Here is a 20488-nt window from a genome sequence, read left to right as displayed (position 1 = left end):
GGGATTGATTCCCGCTGGTGCTAGGAACGCTGCTCACGTGCCATTCAGTGGCACTTTTCCAGAGGGTCGGGTTGTACGTTGGACTTGAGAGTGGCGGGGCCTAGACACGCTGGCAGGTCCCACTCCTCAGAGATCCGGGTGCAATTTTTAAAGGGTGCCCGATATCAGAATAATGTTGCAGCGCCACCCTTCACCTGAATCACTGGCAATACCCCTCCCCAGCCAAGTGAGCGACACCTCATTATGGGCTTGCTAAATCCCCTCCCTTCAAGCCCTGTACCTTGGCAGTGCCAACTTGGCACCTTGTACTCTGAAAGGGGGGGGGGGGGGGAGAGAACTTGCCTCTAAGATGCCAAGGGGCCTCCTTCAGGGGAAATGGGGGTTGGTGGGCTTGGGCTGAACTGGAGGGGCTCAGGATGGGAGTATTTCCTGGGATGGGGGTAGTTTTAATGGTCTTCCCATCTCTCGTCTTGAAAATCATTCAACTTTCAACATGTTATGTTTCAGTTTAAAGTCTTCCCTCTGATCTTTTGGAACCCTTTGATGTCTCTCCCAGCATGTCAAGTTCAAAGATCTGTGAGAAGAAGGTGAAGGTGTTCCCTCTGTAGCCTTAAAACCTTTAATGTTTCTCTCGCATCATGTCAATATCAATGATCTGTCAGAAGAAAGTGAAAGTCTTCCTTTTAATGTGGTGGAAAACTTTAAAGTGCTTTGAACAGTCAATGTCATTGCCCTTTAACTTTTTCAAGCCTCTTGTGCATGCTTTGAAGCCCAAAAGCTTTGAAGTGCATTGTTTACATACAATTTCATGGTCCATTGCCTTTTCCAAGTCTCTTGATTGACAGAGGAGGAATTACCATTGATTATTTTTTATAGCTCTACAGGGGTCCATTAACTCTGAAGTGCTTCCTCGTTTGAGCACGTGTTCTTTCTAACCACAGTTATTTTTAAAAAGGCTGTCTCTTAGTTCTGAAAATAAAGCAGGTGCTCTGTCTGAGTGCTGCCCCTGCAGCTGCTCTTACTAGAAAGCTCTTCTGATCGTATTACTTGTTCATGACCACCTTAAAAAATGATCAAAAAACTGCATAAACCTTCTTGTAGCACCCATTTGCAATGGACTTTGTGGATATTTCCATAACAGTGGCGGGGAGCAATAGAAGAGCCGAGAAGCAGACCTCACCCTTCTGCAGTTACCTGTGTGGGGACAGTCATTGGCACAGAGGGCAGATGGGTGATGGGGCAGCGAGTGAGAGTTCTGCCATGTCAGCTGGGCAGGGTTTAAGGTAAAATTGGCAGCCTGTATATTTCTTAAGAAGAAACGTATTGGCAATTGACATGCGGGACCAAAGCCTGAATCCCTGAAAGGAAAAGGCGAGTTATTTGTTTAAAATTGTTCCTGGAGTGCAGGCACCAGTGGCAAGGCTGAAATTTATTGCTCATCTCTTATTGCCCCTTGATATTGGTGGACCTTCTTCTTGAATTTCTGTAGTTCAAGTAGTGTAGTTATAGAACAGTTATATCTGCGATATTGAAAGAGCGGTATTCCCAGGATTTTGAACCAGTGACAATATGGCAACAGTGGTATAGTTTTGATCCAGGGTGGTGTGTGGCCTGGAGGGGCACCTGGAAGATGGTGCTGTTCTCATTATTTAAATAGAGTATCACATCCCTGATAATTTAGGGCCGATGGGGCCACTTTGATTTTTTTAGGGAGCGAGACCAGGTGGACCCCAAGATCAGCAGCAAGTAGCCACTTTCACAGCCTCTGGGAAAAGGTGAGTGCCTGAGGTCCCCCCCCCCCAGTCCTGTGAGAACCTTCTATTGCCATTTAAATTAGATGACCTCCCTCTGGCTGCACAGTGTCCAACAGATTCACTGCTAGAGATTTTGAGGGCAGGAGTTCCTGAATGAATCACGCAGCCGTTGCATTTCAAGCCCACAATATGAGCAGCAGAGCTCACCTTACATATCGGGTTTTACCAAGACTTGGGTACGTGATTGACATTGAAGTGCTGAATATAATAGGCAATGCTGACCACAGTTTAGGGAGGTGATCTGGAAAGGCTGAGAAGGGTTAGGGATGGGTGAGCAGATGGGGAGGGAAAATGGAGTGGGAGGGAGTTTGAGGTGAGGAGGGGAGAGGATACATCGATGTTGCTTGTCACTGTCAGGCACAGGGGTTAGCACTGCTGCCTCAGAGCGCCAGGGACCCGGGTTCAATTCCGGCCTTGCCTGTATGGAGTTTGCACGTTCCCCCCTCGTCTGGGTGGGTTTCCTCCATGTGCTTCGGTTTCCCCCCCACAGTCCAAAGGTGTGCAGATTAGGTGGATTAACCATGCTAAATTGCCCTTAGTGCCCAGGGATGTGCAGGTTAGGTTATGGGGATAGGGCAGGGTGGCTGGGTCAGTGGACTGAGATAGAGTGCTCTTCCGGGGATTCGGTGCAGACTTGTTGGGCTGAATTGCCTCCTCTGTTGTTGGGTTTCTATGATCATCACAATCTATTGGCTGTTTGGTGGCAGTGGTAAGCAGCATGAAAGCATTGCCCATGTAGAGACGGGACAAAGCCCCAAGCACTTCCCCCACTCCCGCTAATCTATTTCTGATCCAAACTGCTTCTGCTGTTCAGAGGGATGAAAAATTGACATGGGCGATATACAGTCAAGCAGTTCTTGACAGGAAGCTACTTACTCAAATCCCAGGAAGAGATGAAAAAACTACTGGAACTCCCTCAAACAACAATTGGAAACTATAAAAAGAGGGTGTCTGACAGGCTAAGATCCTTCTGGATACCTGAGGTCAAATGGGAAGATACTTACAACCTGGGGGAACTCAGAATTTGGCATCATAAGTATAAGATTTATTGGCTCTCAGCCAAGAATGCGTAATGAGGCCTGACTGAACACCCAGAAAACCTTTAGATTACTGAGTAACCGGAGCCCCTGGGAAAACATAGGTTGATTAGCAGCTCTGGCTCTCGCACGTAGCCATCACGGAGACATGTGTAAATAATAATCGGGCAATTAAATTAGGTGATATCAACTTTCCCAGCATTAAACAGGATAGTCATGTATTAAGGGCTTAGATGGAGTGGACTTCTTAAAATGTATAGAGGAGAACATTTTAGTTCAATATGTAGAGGGTCCAACAAGGGATGGTGCAGGGCTGGACCTAATTCTGGGGGATGAAGCTGGACAGGTGGTTGATGCGTAGATGGGGAGTATTTTGGTGATAGCGACCACAAAATGGTACAATTTCAGTTTGTTATGGACAAATTGCAAAAAAATTTTGGATTGTGGGGAGAGCGGATTTTAGTAAAATAAGGCAGGATCGGGCCAAGGTAGACTGAGAAAAGTTACTTGTGGGGAAATCTACAGAAAAGCAGTGGGGCGGAGGGTGGTTCAAAAAGGAAATGGGGAGGTACAGGCCAAACATGTTTCCTCTAGGGTAATAGGAACGAGTAACAAGCTCAAAGAACCATAGATGACCTGAGACACTCAGGAAAAGATGAGAAGGAAAAGAGACACTTTTAACAAGTACAAGGGGAGCAAATTAAAGGAAGCATTAATGGAGTACACAAAGTGCAGGAGCTTAAGAAATCAATTAGGACAGCAAAGAGGGGATATGAGAAAGCTCTGGCTGGCAAAAGGAGGGAAAGTCCCAAGATATTCTATAAGTATATCAATGGGCAGAGGATAACCAGGGAATGAGTAGGGCCCATTAGGGACCAATGGGGAAATCTGTGGGTAGAGCTAGAGGACATTGGTAGGGTATTGAACAAATACTTCATATCTGTCTTCACCCAAGAGAATGAGGAGGTATATATAGAACTTGGGGAGAGAGACTGTGGGTTCTTGAGCAAATTGTCATAGGGAGTGTCAAGGTATTGTAGGTGTTGGCAGGCTTAAAAGTGGACACATCTCCAGATCCGGATGAATTGTGTCCCAGGATGCTGTGGAAAGCAAGGGAGGAGATAGCAGGGGCTCTGGCCCAAATTTTTAATTCTCATCTGGCCAGAGGACTGGTGAACAGCTAACATGGTTACACTATTTAAGAAAGGTTGTAGAGATAAGCCAGGGAACTACAGACCAGTGAGTCTCACATCCGTGGTATGGAAACTATTGGAGAAAATTCTGAAGGAGAGAATCTATCTCCACTTGAAGAGGCAAGGTTTGATCAGGAATAGTCAGTATGGCTTTGTCAGAGGGAGGTTATGCCTAATAAATTTGGTTCAATGTTATGAACATGTGACCAGGGGTTTAGATGAGAGTGGTACATTTGATGTAGTTTACATGGACTTCCGCAAAGCCTTTGACAAGGTCCCACATGGGAAACTTATAATGAAGGCAAATGCACATGGGATACAGAGTAACTTGATAAGGTGGATTCAAAATTTGCTTAGCTGTAGGAGACAGAGGGTGATGACAGGCAGTTGCTTTAGTGACTGGAAGTACACCACAGGGATCTATGCTGGGTCCCCTATTGTTTGTCATTCATATAAACATGCCAGATGACTATGTGGTGGGTAGGGTCAGCAAATTTATGGATGACACAAAGATTGACCGAGTGGTTAACAGTGAGGTTGAGACTTTGCCCCCGACGATGTCGCGGGGCGGGCGCTGATCTCGTTAATTTTAAAGAGGGACAAGGACCCCCAGCAGTGTGGTTCATACAGGCCCATATCTCTCCTCAACGTGGATGCTAAGGTCCTGGCAAAAATCCTGGCCACCAGGATAGAGGACTGTGTGCCAGGGGTTGTGCACGAGGACCAGACAGGTTTCGTGAAGGGAAGGCAGCTGAACACGAATGTGCGGAGATTGTTGAATGTCATCATGATGCCGGCGATTGAGGGGGAGGCAGAGAGTGGTGGCACTGGATGCGGAGAAGGCCTTCGATAGAGTGGAGTGGGGGTACCTATGGGAGGTGTTGGGGAGGTTTGGATTTGGTGAAGGGTTCATTAGATGGGTAAGGCTGCTATATGAGGCCCCAATGGCGTGCGTGGCCACGAATAGGAGGAGGTCGGAGTACTTCTGGCTTTACCAAGGGACTAGGCAGGGTTGCCCCCTGTCCCCCTTGTTGTTTGCACTGGCAATCGAGCCGCTGGCGATGGCGTTGAGGGATTCAGAGAGGTGGAGAGGCTTGGTGCGAGGTGGAGAGGAACATAGTTGTATGCCGATGACCTGTTACTGTATGTGGCGGACCCGGTGGGAGGGATGCCGGGAGTGATGGAGTTGCTAGCTGAGTTTGGGACCTTTTCAGGTTATAAATTAAATTTAGGCAAGAGCGAGGTGTTTGTGGTGCACCCTGGAGACCAGGAGGAAGGAATTGGTAGGCTCCCGCTTAGGCGGGCAGGGGAGAGCTTTAGGTACCTGGGGGTGCAGGTGGCCAGGGACTGGGGAACTCTTCACAAGCATAACTTCACCAGACTTGTAGATCAGATGGAGCAGGAGTTCAAGAGGTGGGACATGCTGTCATTATCGTTGGCGGGGAGGGTACAGTCCGTCAAAATGACGGTGCTTCCGAGGTTCTTGTTCCTCTTTCAGTGCCTGCCCATCTTTATCCCCAGGGCCTTCTTTAGGAGAGTGACTAGCAGTATTTTGAGCTTTGTGTGGGCACATGGGACTCCGAGAGTGAAGAGGGTGTTCCTGGAGCGAGGGAGGGATAGAGGCGGGCTGGCGCTGCCCAACCTTCTGGGGTACTATTGGGCAGCCAATGTGTCAATGGTGCGTAAATGGGTGATGGAGGGGGGAGGGGCGGCGTGGAAAAGAATGGAGATGGCGTCATGTAGAGGTACGAGCCTGGGTGCCATGGTAACGGCACCGTTGCCGCTCTCCCCTAAGAGGTTTACCACGAGCCCGGTGGTGGCGGCGACCCTAAGAATCTGGGGACAGTGGAGACGGCATCGGGGGGAAACAGGGGGCTCGATGGAGGCTCCACTGGGTGGCAACCATCGGTTCATCCCGGGGAACAAGGATGGGGATTTAGGGGGTGGCAAAGGTCGGGCATCAGCAAATTGAGGGATCTGTTTATTGGCGGGAGGTTTGCGGGCCTGGGGGAACTGGAAGATAAATTTGGCCTTCCCCAAGGGAACAGGTTCAGATACTTGCAGGTAAAGGCGTTTGCTAGGCGACAGGTAGAGGGATTCCCTCTGCTGCCGCCGCGGGGGACGATGGACAGAGTGCTTTCGGGGGTGTGGGTCGGAGAGGGGAAGGTGTCTGACATCTATAAGGTAATGCAGGAGGTGGAGGAGTCGTCAGTGGAGGAGCTGAAGGCTAAATGGGAGGAGGATCTTGGGCAGCAGATAGAGGACGGGACTTGGGCGGATGCCTTGGAGAGAGTCAACTCTTCCTCCTCATGTGCGAGGCTTAGTCTCATCCAATTTAAGGTGCTGCACCGGGCCCACATGTCCGGGACTAGGAGGAGTAGGTTCTTTGGGGGTGAGGACAGGTGCACCAGATGTTCGGGGAGTCCAGCGAACCACGCCCATATGTTCTGGGCATGCCCAGCACTGGAAGAATTCTGGAAGGGGGTGGCGGGGACGGTGTCGAGGGTGGTTGGATCCAGGGTCAAACCAGGGTGGGGACTCGCGATTTTTGGAGTTGCGGTAGAGCCGGGAGTGCAGGAGGCGAAAGAGGCCGGGTCCTGGCCTTTGCGATCCTAGTAGCCCGATGAAGGATTCTGCTACAGTGGAAGGATGCAAGGCCCCCAAGCGTGGAGAACTGGATCAGTGACATGGCGGGATTTATAAAATTGGAAAGGGGCAAATTTGCCCTGAGAGGATCAATACAAGGGTTCTATAAACGATGGCAGCCTTTTCTGGACTTCCTGGCTCAAAGATAGGTAACTTGGTCAATAGCAGCAGCAACCCGGGGGGGGGGGGGGGGGGGGGGGGTGTTCCTTATTGTAGTGTCTATTCTGTAACTTTATATTGTGTTAATTTGCGTTGTTGTTAAAATGCTGTGTTGTTCATGGAGGTGGGGCGAATGTTTATGATTGTTAATATTATTGTTATTTTCGGTATTTTACTATGGTGCGTTATTGTTGTATAAATTCAAAATTTTTCAATAAAAATTATTTCCAAAAGAAAAGTGAGGTTGAGTGTGTTGGGTTGCATGAAGACATAGACGGGATGGTCAAATGGGCAGATGAGTGGCAGATGAAATTTAACTCTGAAAGGAGTAATGTGATAAAGAAGTATTCAAAGAAATGTTCAATGAATGGTCCGAAACTGGGAAGTTCCAAGGAAAGGGATCTTGGCATGTTTATCCATAGATCTCTGAAGGCAGAAGGACAGGTTAATAGGGTGGTGAGAAAGATATATAGGACTCTTGCCTTTATCAATTGAGGCCTAGATTACAAAAGCAGGGAGGTCATGTTGGAGTTGTATAGAACTTTGGTGAGGCAACAACTTGATTACTGTGTGTAATTTTGGTCACATTAAAGGAAGGATGTAATTGCACTGGAGCGGGTGCAGAGGCGATTCACCAGGATGTTGCCTGGGATGGAACATTTAAGTTATGAAGAGAGATTGGATAGGTTTGGGTTGTTTTCAGTGGAGCAGAGAAGACTGAGGAGCGACCTGATTGAGGTGCAGAATATTATGAGCGGCATGGACAGGGCGGATAGGGAGCAGCTGTTCCCCTTAGTTGAAGGGTCAGTTATTTTTTATTTATTTTTTTATAAATGTAGAGTACCCAATTATTTTTTCCAATTAAGGGGCAATTTAGCGTGGCCAATTCACCTAACCTGCACATCTTTGGGTTGTGGGGGCGAAACCCACGCAGACACGGGGAGAATGTGCAAACTCCACACGGCCAGTGACCCAGGGCCGGGATTCGAACCCGAGTCCTCAGCGCCGTAGGCAGCAATGCTAACCACTGAGCCACCGTGCTGCCCTGAAGGGTCAGTTATGAGGGAACACAGGTTCAAAGTGAGGGGTGGGAGGTTTAAGGAGGATTTGAGGAAAAACGTTTTTACCCAGAGGGCGGTGACAGTCTGGAATGCACTGCCTGGGAGGGTGGTAGAGGCAGGTTGCCTCACATCCTTTAAAAAGTACCTGGTTGAGCACTTGGCACATCATAACATTCAAGGCTATGGGCCAAGTGCTGGCAAATGGGATTGCGTAGCAGGTCAGGTGTTATTCATGCGTTGGTGCAGACTCGATGGCTGAAGGACCTCTTCTGTACTGAATTATTCTGTGATTTTGTGATCTATTCTGTCAACTGTACAAGATAGAGAGGTTTCAAGTGCTGCATTTTCTATCGATACTTTAAGGGTCTAGATGATAGACTCTTTTATTCATCTGTCACTCTGGGTTCATTGGTTCTATATATAGTGGGTTAATAAGCATGGAATGCCATAGATGTCATGGGGCCATAGGGGGTTGATCGGGAGCATAGTTTGGCATGGGGTCATAGGGTGTGGATGGGGGCATACCTTAGGACTGGGAGCATGAGGGACTGTGGGAGGTGAGTGGGAGGGCATACCTTGGCATGGGGGCCATGAAATTACATTTGAAAAGGTTTCCTCATATAGATCATGGTTCATAACATCTCTGAGGCACCATGAACCAAGACTCTTTGAAAAGCTAGCCCAACTTCATGAAAAGTGAAGAGAACAAGACATGCCCATCCCAACAATGAAGTCAGCAAATTCGGGAATGCAAGGTGTGGGATTGTGAACCGAACCAGCCCACAACCTTAAAAGGCACTCCTGAAATTCAGAAACCTGGGAATTGGGGTCATGAATCCTAAAAATGGGGGTTGGGATTTTCCATCCCGCCAGACCCTTTTCTAGCACGGCCCACCTCCGCCGACAGCGGGATCCTCGGCAGCTGGCCAATGGGGTTTCCCATTGTGGCCACACACATGCTGTTGGGAAATCTGCAGCTGTGAGTGCGCTGCCGGCAAAGCGGATGATCTTGCTGTCGGAGAATCCCACCCAGGATTCCACGCCTCCACGAAGTCCCCCCAACGTCATGAAATTCCAGCCAAGCATATGTAGTGATAATCCTCTAAGTTCTGAGGTATTTGTAAGAAGTGTAAATACACTGTTAGAAGTGGAACTAATCTCGGCTCTGCATTACTTTGGGATACGTTAGATGTATACAATAAACAGCAGCCCAATGAATATATAACATGGGGTGAGGAAATGTGCAAAGCTGTGCATCAGGCCACCTGCCTAATGGATACCCTCTTGGTGAATTACTGTCAGTGAATAAAAAACTCTCAACCCTCAAAGTTCCTGATGCAAAACTGCATCATTGGAGGATACTGCTTGGCCTATGGGCCCCCACATCACCTTCTGTTTCTTCCTGGGACAAAAACATTGTGTACTACCTAACACTTGAAAAAATAAAATTTACATGCAGGGGATCAGTTGACAAATCTTATTCTATTTGGCAACCTTTTATTTCACTTGGCCCATCATGCCTCTGCTAGCTGGAGAGCAGCTACGTTTCATTCCACATTCCCATTTTTAGTCTGAAATCCTGTAAATTTTCTCAGCCTCAAATACCTGTCCGAATCCTGTTAAAAATTATTTATGGAATCAATTTCCACCATCTTTTCCAGGTGTGATAGAAGCTAGTAATGAAGGAGAGATTCCAAGTTTTATCTGTTAATTTCCCTGAACCTCAAAAAATATACTGTCATAAAATTCTCTGGCAATGCATCTTTTCACAAACTGTTTGCAGAGAGGCAAGTTTGAAACACTGAAGGGCAACCACACCAATACAATTCAAACAACCATTTTAAAGTCATACATTTTTCTTATCGTAATGAGTTGTATATCTTATTATTTGTAGTCATAAAGCAAAAACTTACATGATTTTCCTAAGCAGAGATGTGGAGCTGATTGAAGCACAGAGCCTTCTCTGCCTACAGGCTTGGAAGCTGATAGATGAAAAATTACAACACTGCAGTGCCATCGCTGAAGCTGGGTGTAGTTACAGCGTGACTAGTTTACATAGGCAGTTCCCATTATAAATGCGGAGGCTGAAATTGATAATGGGAAAAGAAATGCGATGCCAAAGTGTGACAGAATCGTAGCAGCAAGAGGTGAATTTTCTCGACAAAACGTGCACAGAGATATAGGATTTTTAATATATGACAGATGCTTATCAGTGCAGGCTGAAAGTTCTTGCAAAGGCTGCTCTTACTCGCACATGTGACCAACAGCAGATTGAGGAAACTATAATGGAAAACCTCACTGATATCCCACATCTCATTTTCTGCTATGAATCAGTTTATTTCCTGTCAAGTAATGATGGCACGGTGTACCTAGGTAGGTGACAAGAAACACATGCAATGTGCGTTCGCAATCTCTTGGATTAAGACAAGACATTTGCATTTTTATTTGTCGTCCATTCCATGCTTGCACGATTGCGATAGAAAGCATATGTTATAGCCCTTCGATGCCCTTTAAAGGGATCTGCTCAGACCCCAGCATGCATGTATTTTCTCTGCAGAAAGCCCTCTAAGCAAACATCAGTATTACCTCTCGGAGCTTGGCAAGCTTCTGCATCTTCGGTTGTGCGGGCAGGTCCTTGCAGTTGGATGCCTTCAGTTGACTGGAGTCAAACACGTCGTTGAACCCGAATCTCTCTGCAGCCTTGGGGGGTGGTTTTGACGGAGGGCTTAGTTCCTCATCAACCTCCAGGCATTCCCAGGAAACAGCTCGCAAAAGAGGCTGTGAGCTAAACGACTTGATTTCAGCCCTGCAGGGCATTCTGGCGCGAGAGATGGCCTGCTCAGTGCTTTCAAGGGCTGGCTTCAAAGCAGCTAATTCAGAGAGCAGAAGCTCAGAAGGCCTTAAAGAAAACTCCCTCGACTCCAGAACTCCCAATTTTGCAGGACTACCCAACTCACCTTCCCCATTGCTATCTACGTTGGGGTCTGCTTTGATATGGTCACTCTTGTCCAATGACTTGGATTCTTTACAGGCGTTAGTTCCCAGGGAATCAGGGGCACTCAGTTTGACTGATGCCTCCAATAGCTTTGCAGAAAGAGTGACATGTGAGCCCATTGCTGCTGGAGATAACTTTCTGGCTTCCGTAGTCTTTTTGGTTGGAGACAATTTTCTTGTGTGTTTCTAATATAATGATTTAGGATTAAAAAGAAAGTCAGTCAAAAAATAGTGTGGCTCATGAAATCATAATAAAATAATTCATACAGTAACAGAACTAACCTCAGAATTTAGTTGAATGTCTTGTTCTCTTGTGCCAGGGACTTCCAAAAGCTATAAGCGAATGACATCTTATATCACCAAAACAAGTCAAGGTTACTGTGACACCGAGGTTGTGCGTTGAAAGTACAAAGACCCCTGATACAGCATTTTCCAAGCAACCTTCCGTGTTTATGCTATCACTGTTCAGAACTGGTCACTAGATTACAGCTCACAACATAATTAATATTATTTGCAATTCGCACGAGAATTGAGGGATCTGTCCAATAAACAGAGTCATTCGAGCCTTGTAACCAACAGAAACTGTTAATTAGAGATAGTATAACAGCTGCAGAAAGGCAGTTTGAGTGGGATCTGCCTACTGAGGTAATATGGGTTTAAGTCAGAAATAGGAAAGGAGCAGTCACCTTGTTGGGAGTTTTCTATAGGCCCCCCCAATAGCAGCAGAGGTGTGGAGGAACAGATTGGGAAACAGATTTTGGAAAGGTGCAGAAGTCACAGGATAGTAGTCATGAGTGACTTCAACTTCCCAAACATTGAGTGGAAACTCTTTAGATCAAGTAGTTTGGATGGGGTAGTGTTTGTGCAGTGTGTCCAGGAAGCTTTTCTAACACAGTATGTAGATTGTCCGACCAGAGGGGAGGCCATATTGGATTTGGTACTTGGTAATGAACCAGGGCAGGTGATAGATTTGTTAGTGGGGGAGCATTTTGGAGGTAATGACCACAATTCTGTGACTTTCACTTTAGTAATGGAGAGGGATAGGTGCGTGCAACAGGGCAAGGTTTACAATTGGGGGAAGGGTAAATACAATGCTGTCAGACAAGAATTGAAGTGCATAAGTTGGGAACATAGGCTGTCAGGGAAGGACAGAAGTGAAATGTGGAACTTGTTCAAGGAACAGGTACTGCGTGTTTTTGATATGTATGTCCCTGTCAGGCAGGGAAGAGATGGTCGAGTGCGGGAACCATGGTTGACAAGAGAGGTTGAATGTCTTGTTAAGAGGAAGAAGGAGGCTTATATAAGGCTGAGGAAACAAGGTTCAGACAGGGCGCTGGAGGGATACAAGACAGCCAGGAGGGAACTGAAGAAAGGGATTAGGAGAGCTAAGAGAGGGCATGAAAAATCTTTGGCGGGTAGGATCAAGGAAAACCCCAAGGCCTTTTACACATATGTGAGAAATATGAGAATGACTAGAGCGAGGGTAGGTCCGATCAAGGACAGTAGCGGGAGATTGTGTATTGAATCTGAAGAGATAGGAGAGGTCTTGAACAAGTATTTTTCTTCAGTATTTACAAACGAGAGGGGCCATATTGTTGGAGAGGACAGTGTGAAACAGACTGGTAAGCTCGAGGAGATACTTGTTAGGAAGGAAGATGTGTTGGGCATTTTGAAAAACTTGAGGATAGACAAGTCCCCCGGGCCTGACGGGATATATCCAAGGATTCTATGGGAAGCAAGAAATGAAATTGCAGAGCCGTTGGCAATGATCTTTTCGTCCTCGCTGTCAACAGGGATGGTACCAGAGGATTGGAGAGTGGCGAATGTCGTGCCCCTGTTCAAAAAAGGGAATAGGGATAGCCCTGGGAATTACAGGCCAGTTAGTCTTACTTCGGTGGTCGGAAAGTAATGGAAAGGGTACTGAGGGATCGGGTTTCTGAGCATCTGGAAAGACACTGCTTGATTAGGGATAGTCAGCATGGATTTGTGAGGGGTAGGTCTTGCCTTACAAGTCTTATTGACTTCTTTGAGGAGGTGACCAAGCATGTGGATGAAGGTAAAGCAGTGGATGTAGTGTACATGGATTTTAGTGCGGCATTTGATAAGGTTCCCCATGGTAGGCTTATGCAGAAAGTAAGGAGGCATGGGATAGTGGGAAATTTGGCCAGTTGGATAACGAACTGGCTAACCGATAGAAGACAGAGAGTGGTGGTGGATGGCAAATATTCAGCCTGGAGCCCAGTTACCAGTGGCGTACCGCAGGGATCAGTTCTGAGTCCTCTGCTGTTTGTGATTTTCATTAACGACTTGGATGAGGGAGTTGAAGGGTGGGTCAGTAAATTTGCAGATGATACGAAGATTGGTGGAGTTGTGGATAGTGAGGAGGGCTGTTGTCGGCTTCAAAGAGACATAGATAGGATGCAGAGCTGGGCTGAGAAGTGGCAGATGGAGTTTAACTCTGACAAGTGTGAGGTTGTCCATTTTGGAAGGACAAATATGAATGCGGAATACAAGGTTAACGGTAGGGTTCTTGGCAATGTAGAGGAGCAGAGAGATCTTGGGGTATATGTTCATAGATCTTTGAAAGTTGCCACTCAAGTGGATAGAGCTGTGAAGAAGGCCTATGGTGTGCTAGCATTCATTAGCAGAGGGATTGAATTTAAGAGCCGTGAGGTGATGATGCAGCTGTACAAAACCTTGGTCAGGCCATATTTGGAGTACTGTGTACAGTTCTGGTCACCTCATTTTAGGAAGGATGTGGAAGCTTTGGAAAAGGTGCAAAGGAGATTTACCAGGATGTTGCCTGGAATGGAGAGTAGGTCTTACGAGGAAAGGTTGAGGGTGCTAGGCCTTTTCTTATTAGAACGGAGAAGGATGAGGGGCGAATTGATAGAGGTTTATAAGATGATCAGGGGAATAGATAGAGTGGACAGTCAGAGAATTTTCCCCCGGGTGGAACAAACCATTACAATGGGACATAATTTTAAGGTCAATGGTGGAAGATATAGGGGGGATGTCAGAGGTAGGTTCTTTACCCAGAGAGTAGTGGGGGCATGGAATGCACTGCCTGTGGAAGTAGTTGAGTTGGAAACGTTAGGGACCTTCAAGAGGCTATTGGATAGGTACATGGATTAGGGTAGAATAATGGAGTGTAGATTAATTTCTTCTTAAGGGCAGCACGGTAGCATTGTGGATAGCACAATTGCTTCACAGCTCCAGGGTCCCAAGTTCGATTTCGACTTGGGTCACTGTCTGTGTGGAGTCTGCACGTCCTCCCCGTGTGAGCGTGGGTTTCCTCCGGGTACTCAGGTTTCCTCCCACAGTCCAAAGATGTGCAGGTTGGGTGGATTGGCCATGATAAATTGCCCTTAGTGTCCAAAATTCTATGATTAACCTAGGACAATAGTTCGGCACAACATCGTGGGCCGAAGGGCCTGTTCTGTGCTGTATTTCTCTAACTGTTATAACCTGCCCGGATCCAATTGGCTGGGGACAATTGGTTACCCAATTTTCCTTGAGGAATATGAGCTCTCCCAATGGCGGGTGGGGGGGAGGGGTTCCAATCATTAGCGGTGCAGCTGTATAAATAGAGCTGGCCAGAGTGGTAACAGCTAGAGAGGGAACCAGTGGTGAAATGCTGGGACTTTGCACATATTGTTGTAAATAAAGTTACTTTTGGTTTGACTCTACAAACTCGGGCTGGATTGTTTGTGGCCCTCACAAAAGTAACATTACACAATGCACAAGGCATTAATTTAAACTTTCCTGACACAGTGGGCGCGATTCTCCCAAAACGGGAGAAATCGTAAGGCTGGCGCCAAACCCGGGCGGGTTTGACGCCAGCGCGCCCCTTCCCGACCGGGAACCGATTCTGGTCCCCGGTCGGGGCTAGCAGCCCGACGCCGCAAGCTCCGGCATCACGGGCTTAACGAATTTTGTTAAGCCCGCTTGCCGGAGTTAGCGCCGGCTGACGTGTCATATGACGTCAGCCGCGCATGCGCGGATTGGAAGACCCCAACCCGCGCATGCGCGGATGACGTCATCGCGTATTTGCGCGAAACCCGCGCATGCGCGGGCCGGGATGCCTTTCAGCCGCCCCGCGAATGGATACTGCGGGGCGGCGGAAGGAGAAATAGTGCGCGGGCATCGGGCCCGCGATCGGTGCCCACCGATCGCCGGCCCATGGCACCCTTGGCACGGCCGTGGTACTGCCGTGCCAATCGGTGCCATGGTTATAAAAAGCGAGTTGTTCCCGCCGTTTTTACGAACGGCCAGACCAGGTCCGTTTGCCGTTCGTAAAAACAGCGTAAAGGGCTGGGACTTCGGCCCATCGAACAGCTGTGAATCGCTGCCGGCCGTAAAAAAACGGCGGCAGCGATTCGTGTCGGGAGTTGGGCGGGGTGGGGGGGGGGGGGGGGGAGAATAGCGGGAGGGCGGGAAAAATGTCGGGAAGGCCCTCCCGCTATTCTCCGACCCGTCGTGGGGGTCGGAGAATTTTGCCCAATGTCTGTGAACTTATCAACCACCTTGAAAATAGAGGAGACCTTGCCAAATATCCCTATTATTTTTCTTACTGTTGTTGTCTATGCCAGTTTGTTAAGCACCAAGTCTACTTTTTACCTCTGGGGTCTCTAACCTTCATTTAGAATGATAGCGTTAGTCTCATAAACTCCTTTATAATCATACAGCTTAGAAAGAGGCCATTTTGGACTGTCATTCCTGTGCCAACACTTTGAAAGAGCTATCCAATTAATCCCACAACTCCTGCCCTTTTCCCATTGCCCCAGCCTCAGATGGACCTCTCATACCACCTTCAGCCTGAGAACTGCCTTCAAGTTAGCTGTTTTATAACAAACACTTCAGTGATTCTACATTCTCTGCAAGAACCCAAGTCTGTCCAAAATGTAATTGGAGAGCCTTTTCTAAAACCTCTGGACTAGATATGGAGAGAAGTTTGCCATTGTGATGAGGCAAGCCATCTCTCCTCTGGTTTCCATATCACTTACCCTCCCTTTAATATAATGGTGGCCATGATCAATGTTCCAAATCTTCCTCGCCTGCTCCTCCGATGACGTCGCTGTGCTTCCTCACACACTTCCTTCAACTGGCATACCTGCATTCTCACCATGTTGAAATCAATGGCTTGTGTGCAATTGTACTGCAGCTCATTCTTTCACAGCACCTCAAAGACGTGCAATGTCTTATTTCCCCTGCCATTCCTTTGCATGGACATTCGGTAAGATTTTAAACCCCAAACTCTTGTGTGTCACATAATCACCAATCCCTCATTTAACCCTCAATTGCGGTGACATTCTGCCAGATGAGCCATGGCCCTTCACCTTGTATTCTCAGTGTAGAAAATTTAAAATCCTGGTGATAGAATGATACAGCACCAAAGGAAGCCTATCAAATCTGTGTTAGCTCTTTGAACATGCAATCCTATTAATCCCACTCTGCCTTTCTTTCCTCATATCCCAATAAATGTTTTTCATTCAATTCCCTTTTGAAACTTATTATTGAGTTTGCTGCCATTGTCCTTTCAGGCTGCGCATTCCAGATCATAATAAATCTTCCCCTTTCATGTCACCAGTGGTTCTTTTGGCAATTATCTTAAATCTGTGTCCTCTGGTGAATGACCCGTCTGTCAGTGGAGACAGTTTTTCCTTATTTACTCCGTCAAAACTCTTCACAATTCTGAACCTCTTTTAAATCACCCTTTGACCTTCTCTGATCCGAGGAGAACAACCACAGCTTCACCGGTCTCTCCACATCACTGAAGTTATAGAATCCTTACCGTGTCGAAGGAGGACATTCAGTCCACTGAGTATGCACCGACCCTCTGAAAGAGCACCCTTTCTAGGTCCACTCCCTTGTCCTATCTCCGTAACCTCACCTAATCTACACATCTGTGGGCACTAACGGGCAATTTTTAGCAAGGCCAATAAACCAACATCTTGGACTGTGGGAGGAAACCAGAGCACCCGGAGGAAACCCGCGCAGGCACGGGGAGAAAGTGCCGACTCCGCACAGTCACCCAAGACTGGCATTGAACCCAGGTCCTTTGTACTGTGAGGCAGCAGTGCTAACCACTGTGCCATCATGCTGCTTCAAATTTTAAATTCCATCAGATGCCATGGTGGGATTTGAACCTACGGCTCACGAGCATTAGCCTGGGCCTCTGGATTACCAGCGCAGCAACACTACCACTACACCACCATCAGTCCTTCACCCCTGGTGCCATTCTGGTAAATCTCCTGTACACCCTCTCCAAGACCTTGACATTCTTCTGATAGTGAGATGCCCAGAATTGGACACAATATTCCAGTTGAGGCTTCGTGTTTGAGAAAGGTTTTGCATTATTTCCTCGTTTTGTACTCTTATTCCTCTATCTGTAAGTCCAGGAACCCCTAATTTAAAAAAAAACGGCCTCCTCAGCTTTTCCTGTCACGTCTATGAAGTACCAGAGCTGCGAACAGCAATAAAGAATTACCCCTCTCAGGTAGGTCATAGGTCAGGGACATTCAACATGCAGATCTATCTCAAATACAGTATTGCTATGTCAACCCACAGATGTACTGAATTTGGTTTCACCAACGCAAGTCCCCTTAATTGAGTCTGTTGGCCTCGCAGTTATAACAGAGATTTTGAGAGACTGTTCTTTGTGTGTTTTGGAGATCTTTTTCTCAAGACTACACCAGTTATTAAGCTGGGATAATTTACACACTGGCAATAGGAAGGAACCCAAGTGGAGCAGTGCCATTTAAAAAATAATAATTCTCGGTTGTGGCATTGCTGGTAATGTTGGTTTGATCACCCATTCTGTGTTGCTCAGGTTTGCTAAAGCTGGGTAGAGGTAAGAGAAGAGTCAGTGTCTAACTGGAGTCACTTATCCATCAGGCTGAATAAGAAAGGCAGGCTTCCTTCCCAGAAGGACATTAGTGACCTCTCACAGGTCATAGGCCAGAGCTGTTCCCGCAGTCTCCCCTGGGAGCTGTTAGCCTCTGGTTCCAATTGGACCTTTACATCCAGCACCGACAAGGAGTTTAGCAGGACAGAATTCAACGATGCCACACACCAGAGTGGACCAGGGCTGGCTAACTAGTAAGGCCAATGCCAAGAGGTGAAGCAGGTTGAGCACTAACGCAGGAAGGGAGAAACAAGTCTCTGCTTCTTGTTCGGGCAAGTGTCGAATTGTCCTGAGCGTGTGAAAAATGAAATGAACCAAGAGTAGCATGCTTGTGTCGAAGGTGTCAAAGCCAGTTATATGAGAATTTGGAGTAAAGCGCGATGCCCACAATTGGGGCATATAGGGTCACCATTTCCTCCAAATGGATGATCTTGACAGCAAGAGCAGTGTTAGGACGTAACTTGAACATATTAATGATCAGTCAGGAAAGAAACTTGCCTGTTACTCAAAGAGTTGCCTTGTGGAGAGCACAGAATATGGGAGAAATGAGTGAAAGATTAAAGAGCAATGTAACTCCTCCTGCATTGCTTCCCCATTCACGTAGGTCTTCATTGTCCAGGCTCGGTCACCCCTGAGAGCCTCATAAAGTGCATCTTCAACTCAATCTATGTTTTCATATTTAAACCTATTATACAAATGTTCCAGTGACAGTGAAGGCAGTGGAATGAGTGGCACTGCCGGGGGAGTGGGGAATCAAGGAGTGGGGAGGAAGATTAGGATAACTGCAAGAGTGCAGTAATGAGGAATAGGGCGAGCGCGAGGGTGGTACTGGGATTGTGGTAACTGCAAGAGTAGGAATAACCTAGAGTCTACTACAAGGAGAGTAGGGAACTGGAGAAGTCAGGGAACATGTGATATCATGGAGTAACATTTCAGCAGGAACAAGGGCTCAAAGAACACAGAAAGGGAAGATTGGTATAAGTAAGAGAGCAGGGATGGATGTGAATAGGTGGAGGAGGTTGGTGGGTGTGAGCAGGAGGAGTGGACGTGAGCCGGGGAGAGTGAGTGTGAGAAGGAGGGCAATGTAGGAGTGAGCAGGTGGAGGACATGTGTGTGAGCAGGTGGAGGATGTGGGTATGAGCAGAAGGGCTCATGGGTGTGAACAGGCGGGGTGAGTGTGAGCTGGGGGTTGTGAGCAGGAGGGTGAGGTGGTTGTGGGCAGGCAGAGGATGTGGCAGTGAGCAGGTGAAGAGGTTAGTGTGAGAAGGGGTAGATGATAGTGAACAGGAGGGAGAGGTGGATCACAGCAGGAGGGGGAGGTGGGTGTGTGCAGGAGGGTGAGGTGGGTGTGAGCAGGAGGTTGAGGTGGGTGTGAGCAGGAGACTGAGGTGGGTGTGAGCAGGAGGCCGAGGTGGGTGTGAGCAGGAGGTCAAGGTGGGTGTGAGTAAGAGGGTGAGGTGGATGTGAGCAGGAGGTTGAGGTGGGTGTAAGCAGGAGGTCGAGGTGGGTGTGAGTAAGAGGGCGAGGTGGGTGTGAGCAGGGGAGTGAGGTGGGTGTGAGCAGGAGGGTGAGGAGGAGGTCGAGGTGGGTGTGAGCAGGAGGGTGAAGTGGGTGTGAGCAGGAAGTCGAGGAGGGTGTGAGTAGGAGGTCGAGGTGGGTGTGAGCAGTCAAGGTGGGTGTGAGCAGGAGGGTGAGGTGGGTGTGAGCAGGAGGTCGAGGTGGGTGTGAGTAAGAGAGTGAGGTGGGTGTGAGCAGGAGGTCGCAGGTTGGTGTGAGCAGGAGGACGAGGTGGGTGTGAGCAGGAGGTCGGGGTTGGTGTGAGCAGGAGGTCGAGGTGGGTGTGAGCAGGACGTCAAAGTGGGTGTGCGCAGGAGGTCGAGGTGGGTGTAAGCAGGAGGTTGAGGTGGGTGTGAGCAGGAAGTCGAGGTGGGTGTGAACAGGAGGTCGAGGTGGGCGTGAGCAGGAGGTCGAGGTTGGTGTGAGCAGGAGGTCGAGGTTGGTGTGAGTAGGAGGTCGAGTTGGGTGTGAGTAAGAGGGTGAGGAGGAGGTCGAGGTTGGTGTGAGCAGGAGGTCGAGGTGGGTGTGAGCAGGAGGTCGAGGTGGGTGTGAGCAGGAAGTCGAGGTGGGTGTGAGCAGGAGGTCGAGGTTGGTGTGAGCAGGTCTAGGTTGGTGTGAGCAGTAGGCCCAGGTGGGTGCGAGCAGGAGGTCGAGGTAGCTGTGAGCAGGAGATCGAGGTGGGTGTGAGCAGGAGGTCGAGGTTGGTGTGAGCAGGAGGTCGAGGTGGGTGTGAGCAGGACGTCAAAGTGGGTGTGAGCAGGAGGTCGAGGTTGGTGTGAGCAGGAGGTCGAGGTGGGTGTGAGCAGGAGGTCGAGGTGGGTGTGAGCAGGAGGTCGAGGTTGGTGTGAGCAGGAGGTCGAGGTGGGTGTGAGCAGGAGGTCGAGGTGGGTGTGAGCAGGAAGTCGAGGTTGGTGTGAGCAGGAGGTCGAGGTGGGTGTTAGCAGGAGGTCGAGGTGGGTGTGAGCAGGAAGTCGAGGTGGGTGTGAGCAGGAGGTCGAGGTGGGTGTGAGCAGGAGGTGGAGGTTGGTGTGAGCAGGAGGTCGAGGTGGGTGCGAGCAGGAGGTCAAGGTAGCCGTGAGCAGAGGTCGAGGTAGCTGTGAGCAGGAGATCGAGGTGGGTG

General features: G+C 48.4%; 1 protein-coding gene across 1 annotated transcript in view; it reads right to left on the bottom strand.

Moving 5' to 3' along the window:
• mrvi1 (murine retrovirus integration site 1 homolog) overlaps positions 1-20488 on the bottom strand; it is a 270208-nt gene that overhangs the window by 77240 nt on the left and 172480 nt on the right. The window contains exons 14-15 of the mRNA XM_038806059.1: positions 11187-11237; positions 10497-11090 (exon numbers count right to left, since the gene is read on the bottom strand). Coding sequence (XP_038661987.1) covers positions 10497-11090; positions 11187-11237 — 645 coding nt within the window. The remainder of the gene's footprint in view (positions 1-10496; positions 11091-11186; positions 11238-20488) is intronic.

The sequence above is a fragment of the Scyliorhinus canicula genome, chromosome 9 (genome assembly GCF_902713615.1).
Source record: "Scyliorhinus canicula chromosome 9, sScyCan1.1, whole genome shotgun sequence".
Lineage (NCBI taxonomy): Eukaryota > Metazoa > Chordata > Chondrichthyes > Carcharhiniformes > Scyliorhinidae > Scyliorhinus > Scyliorhinus canicula.
This window is presented reverse-complemented; position numbering and strand designations above follow the sequence as displayed.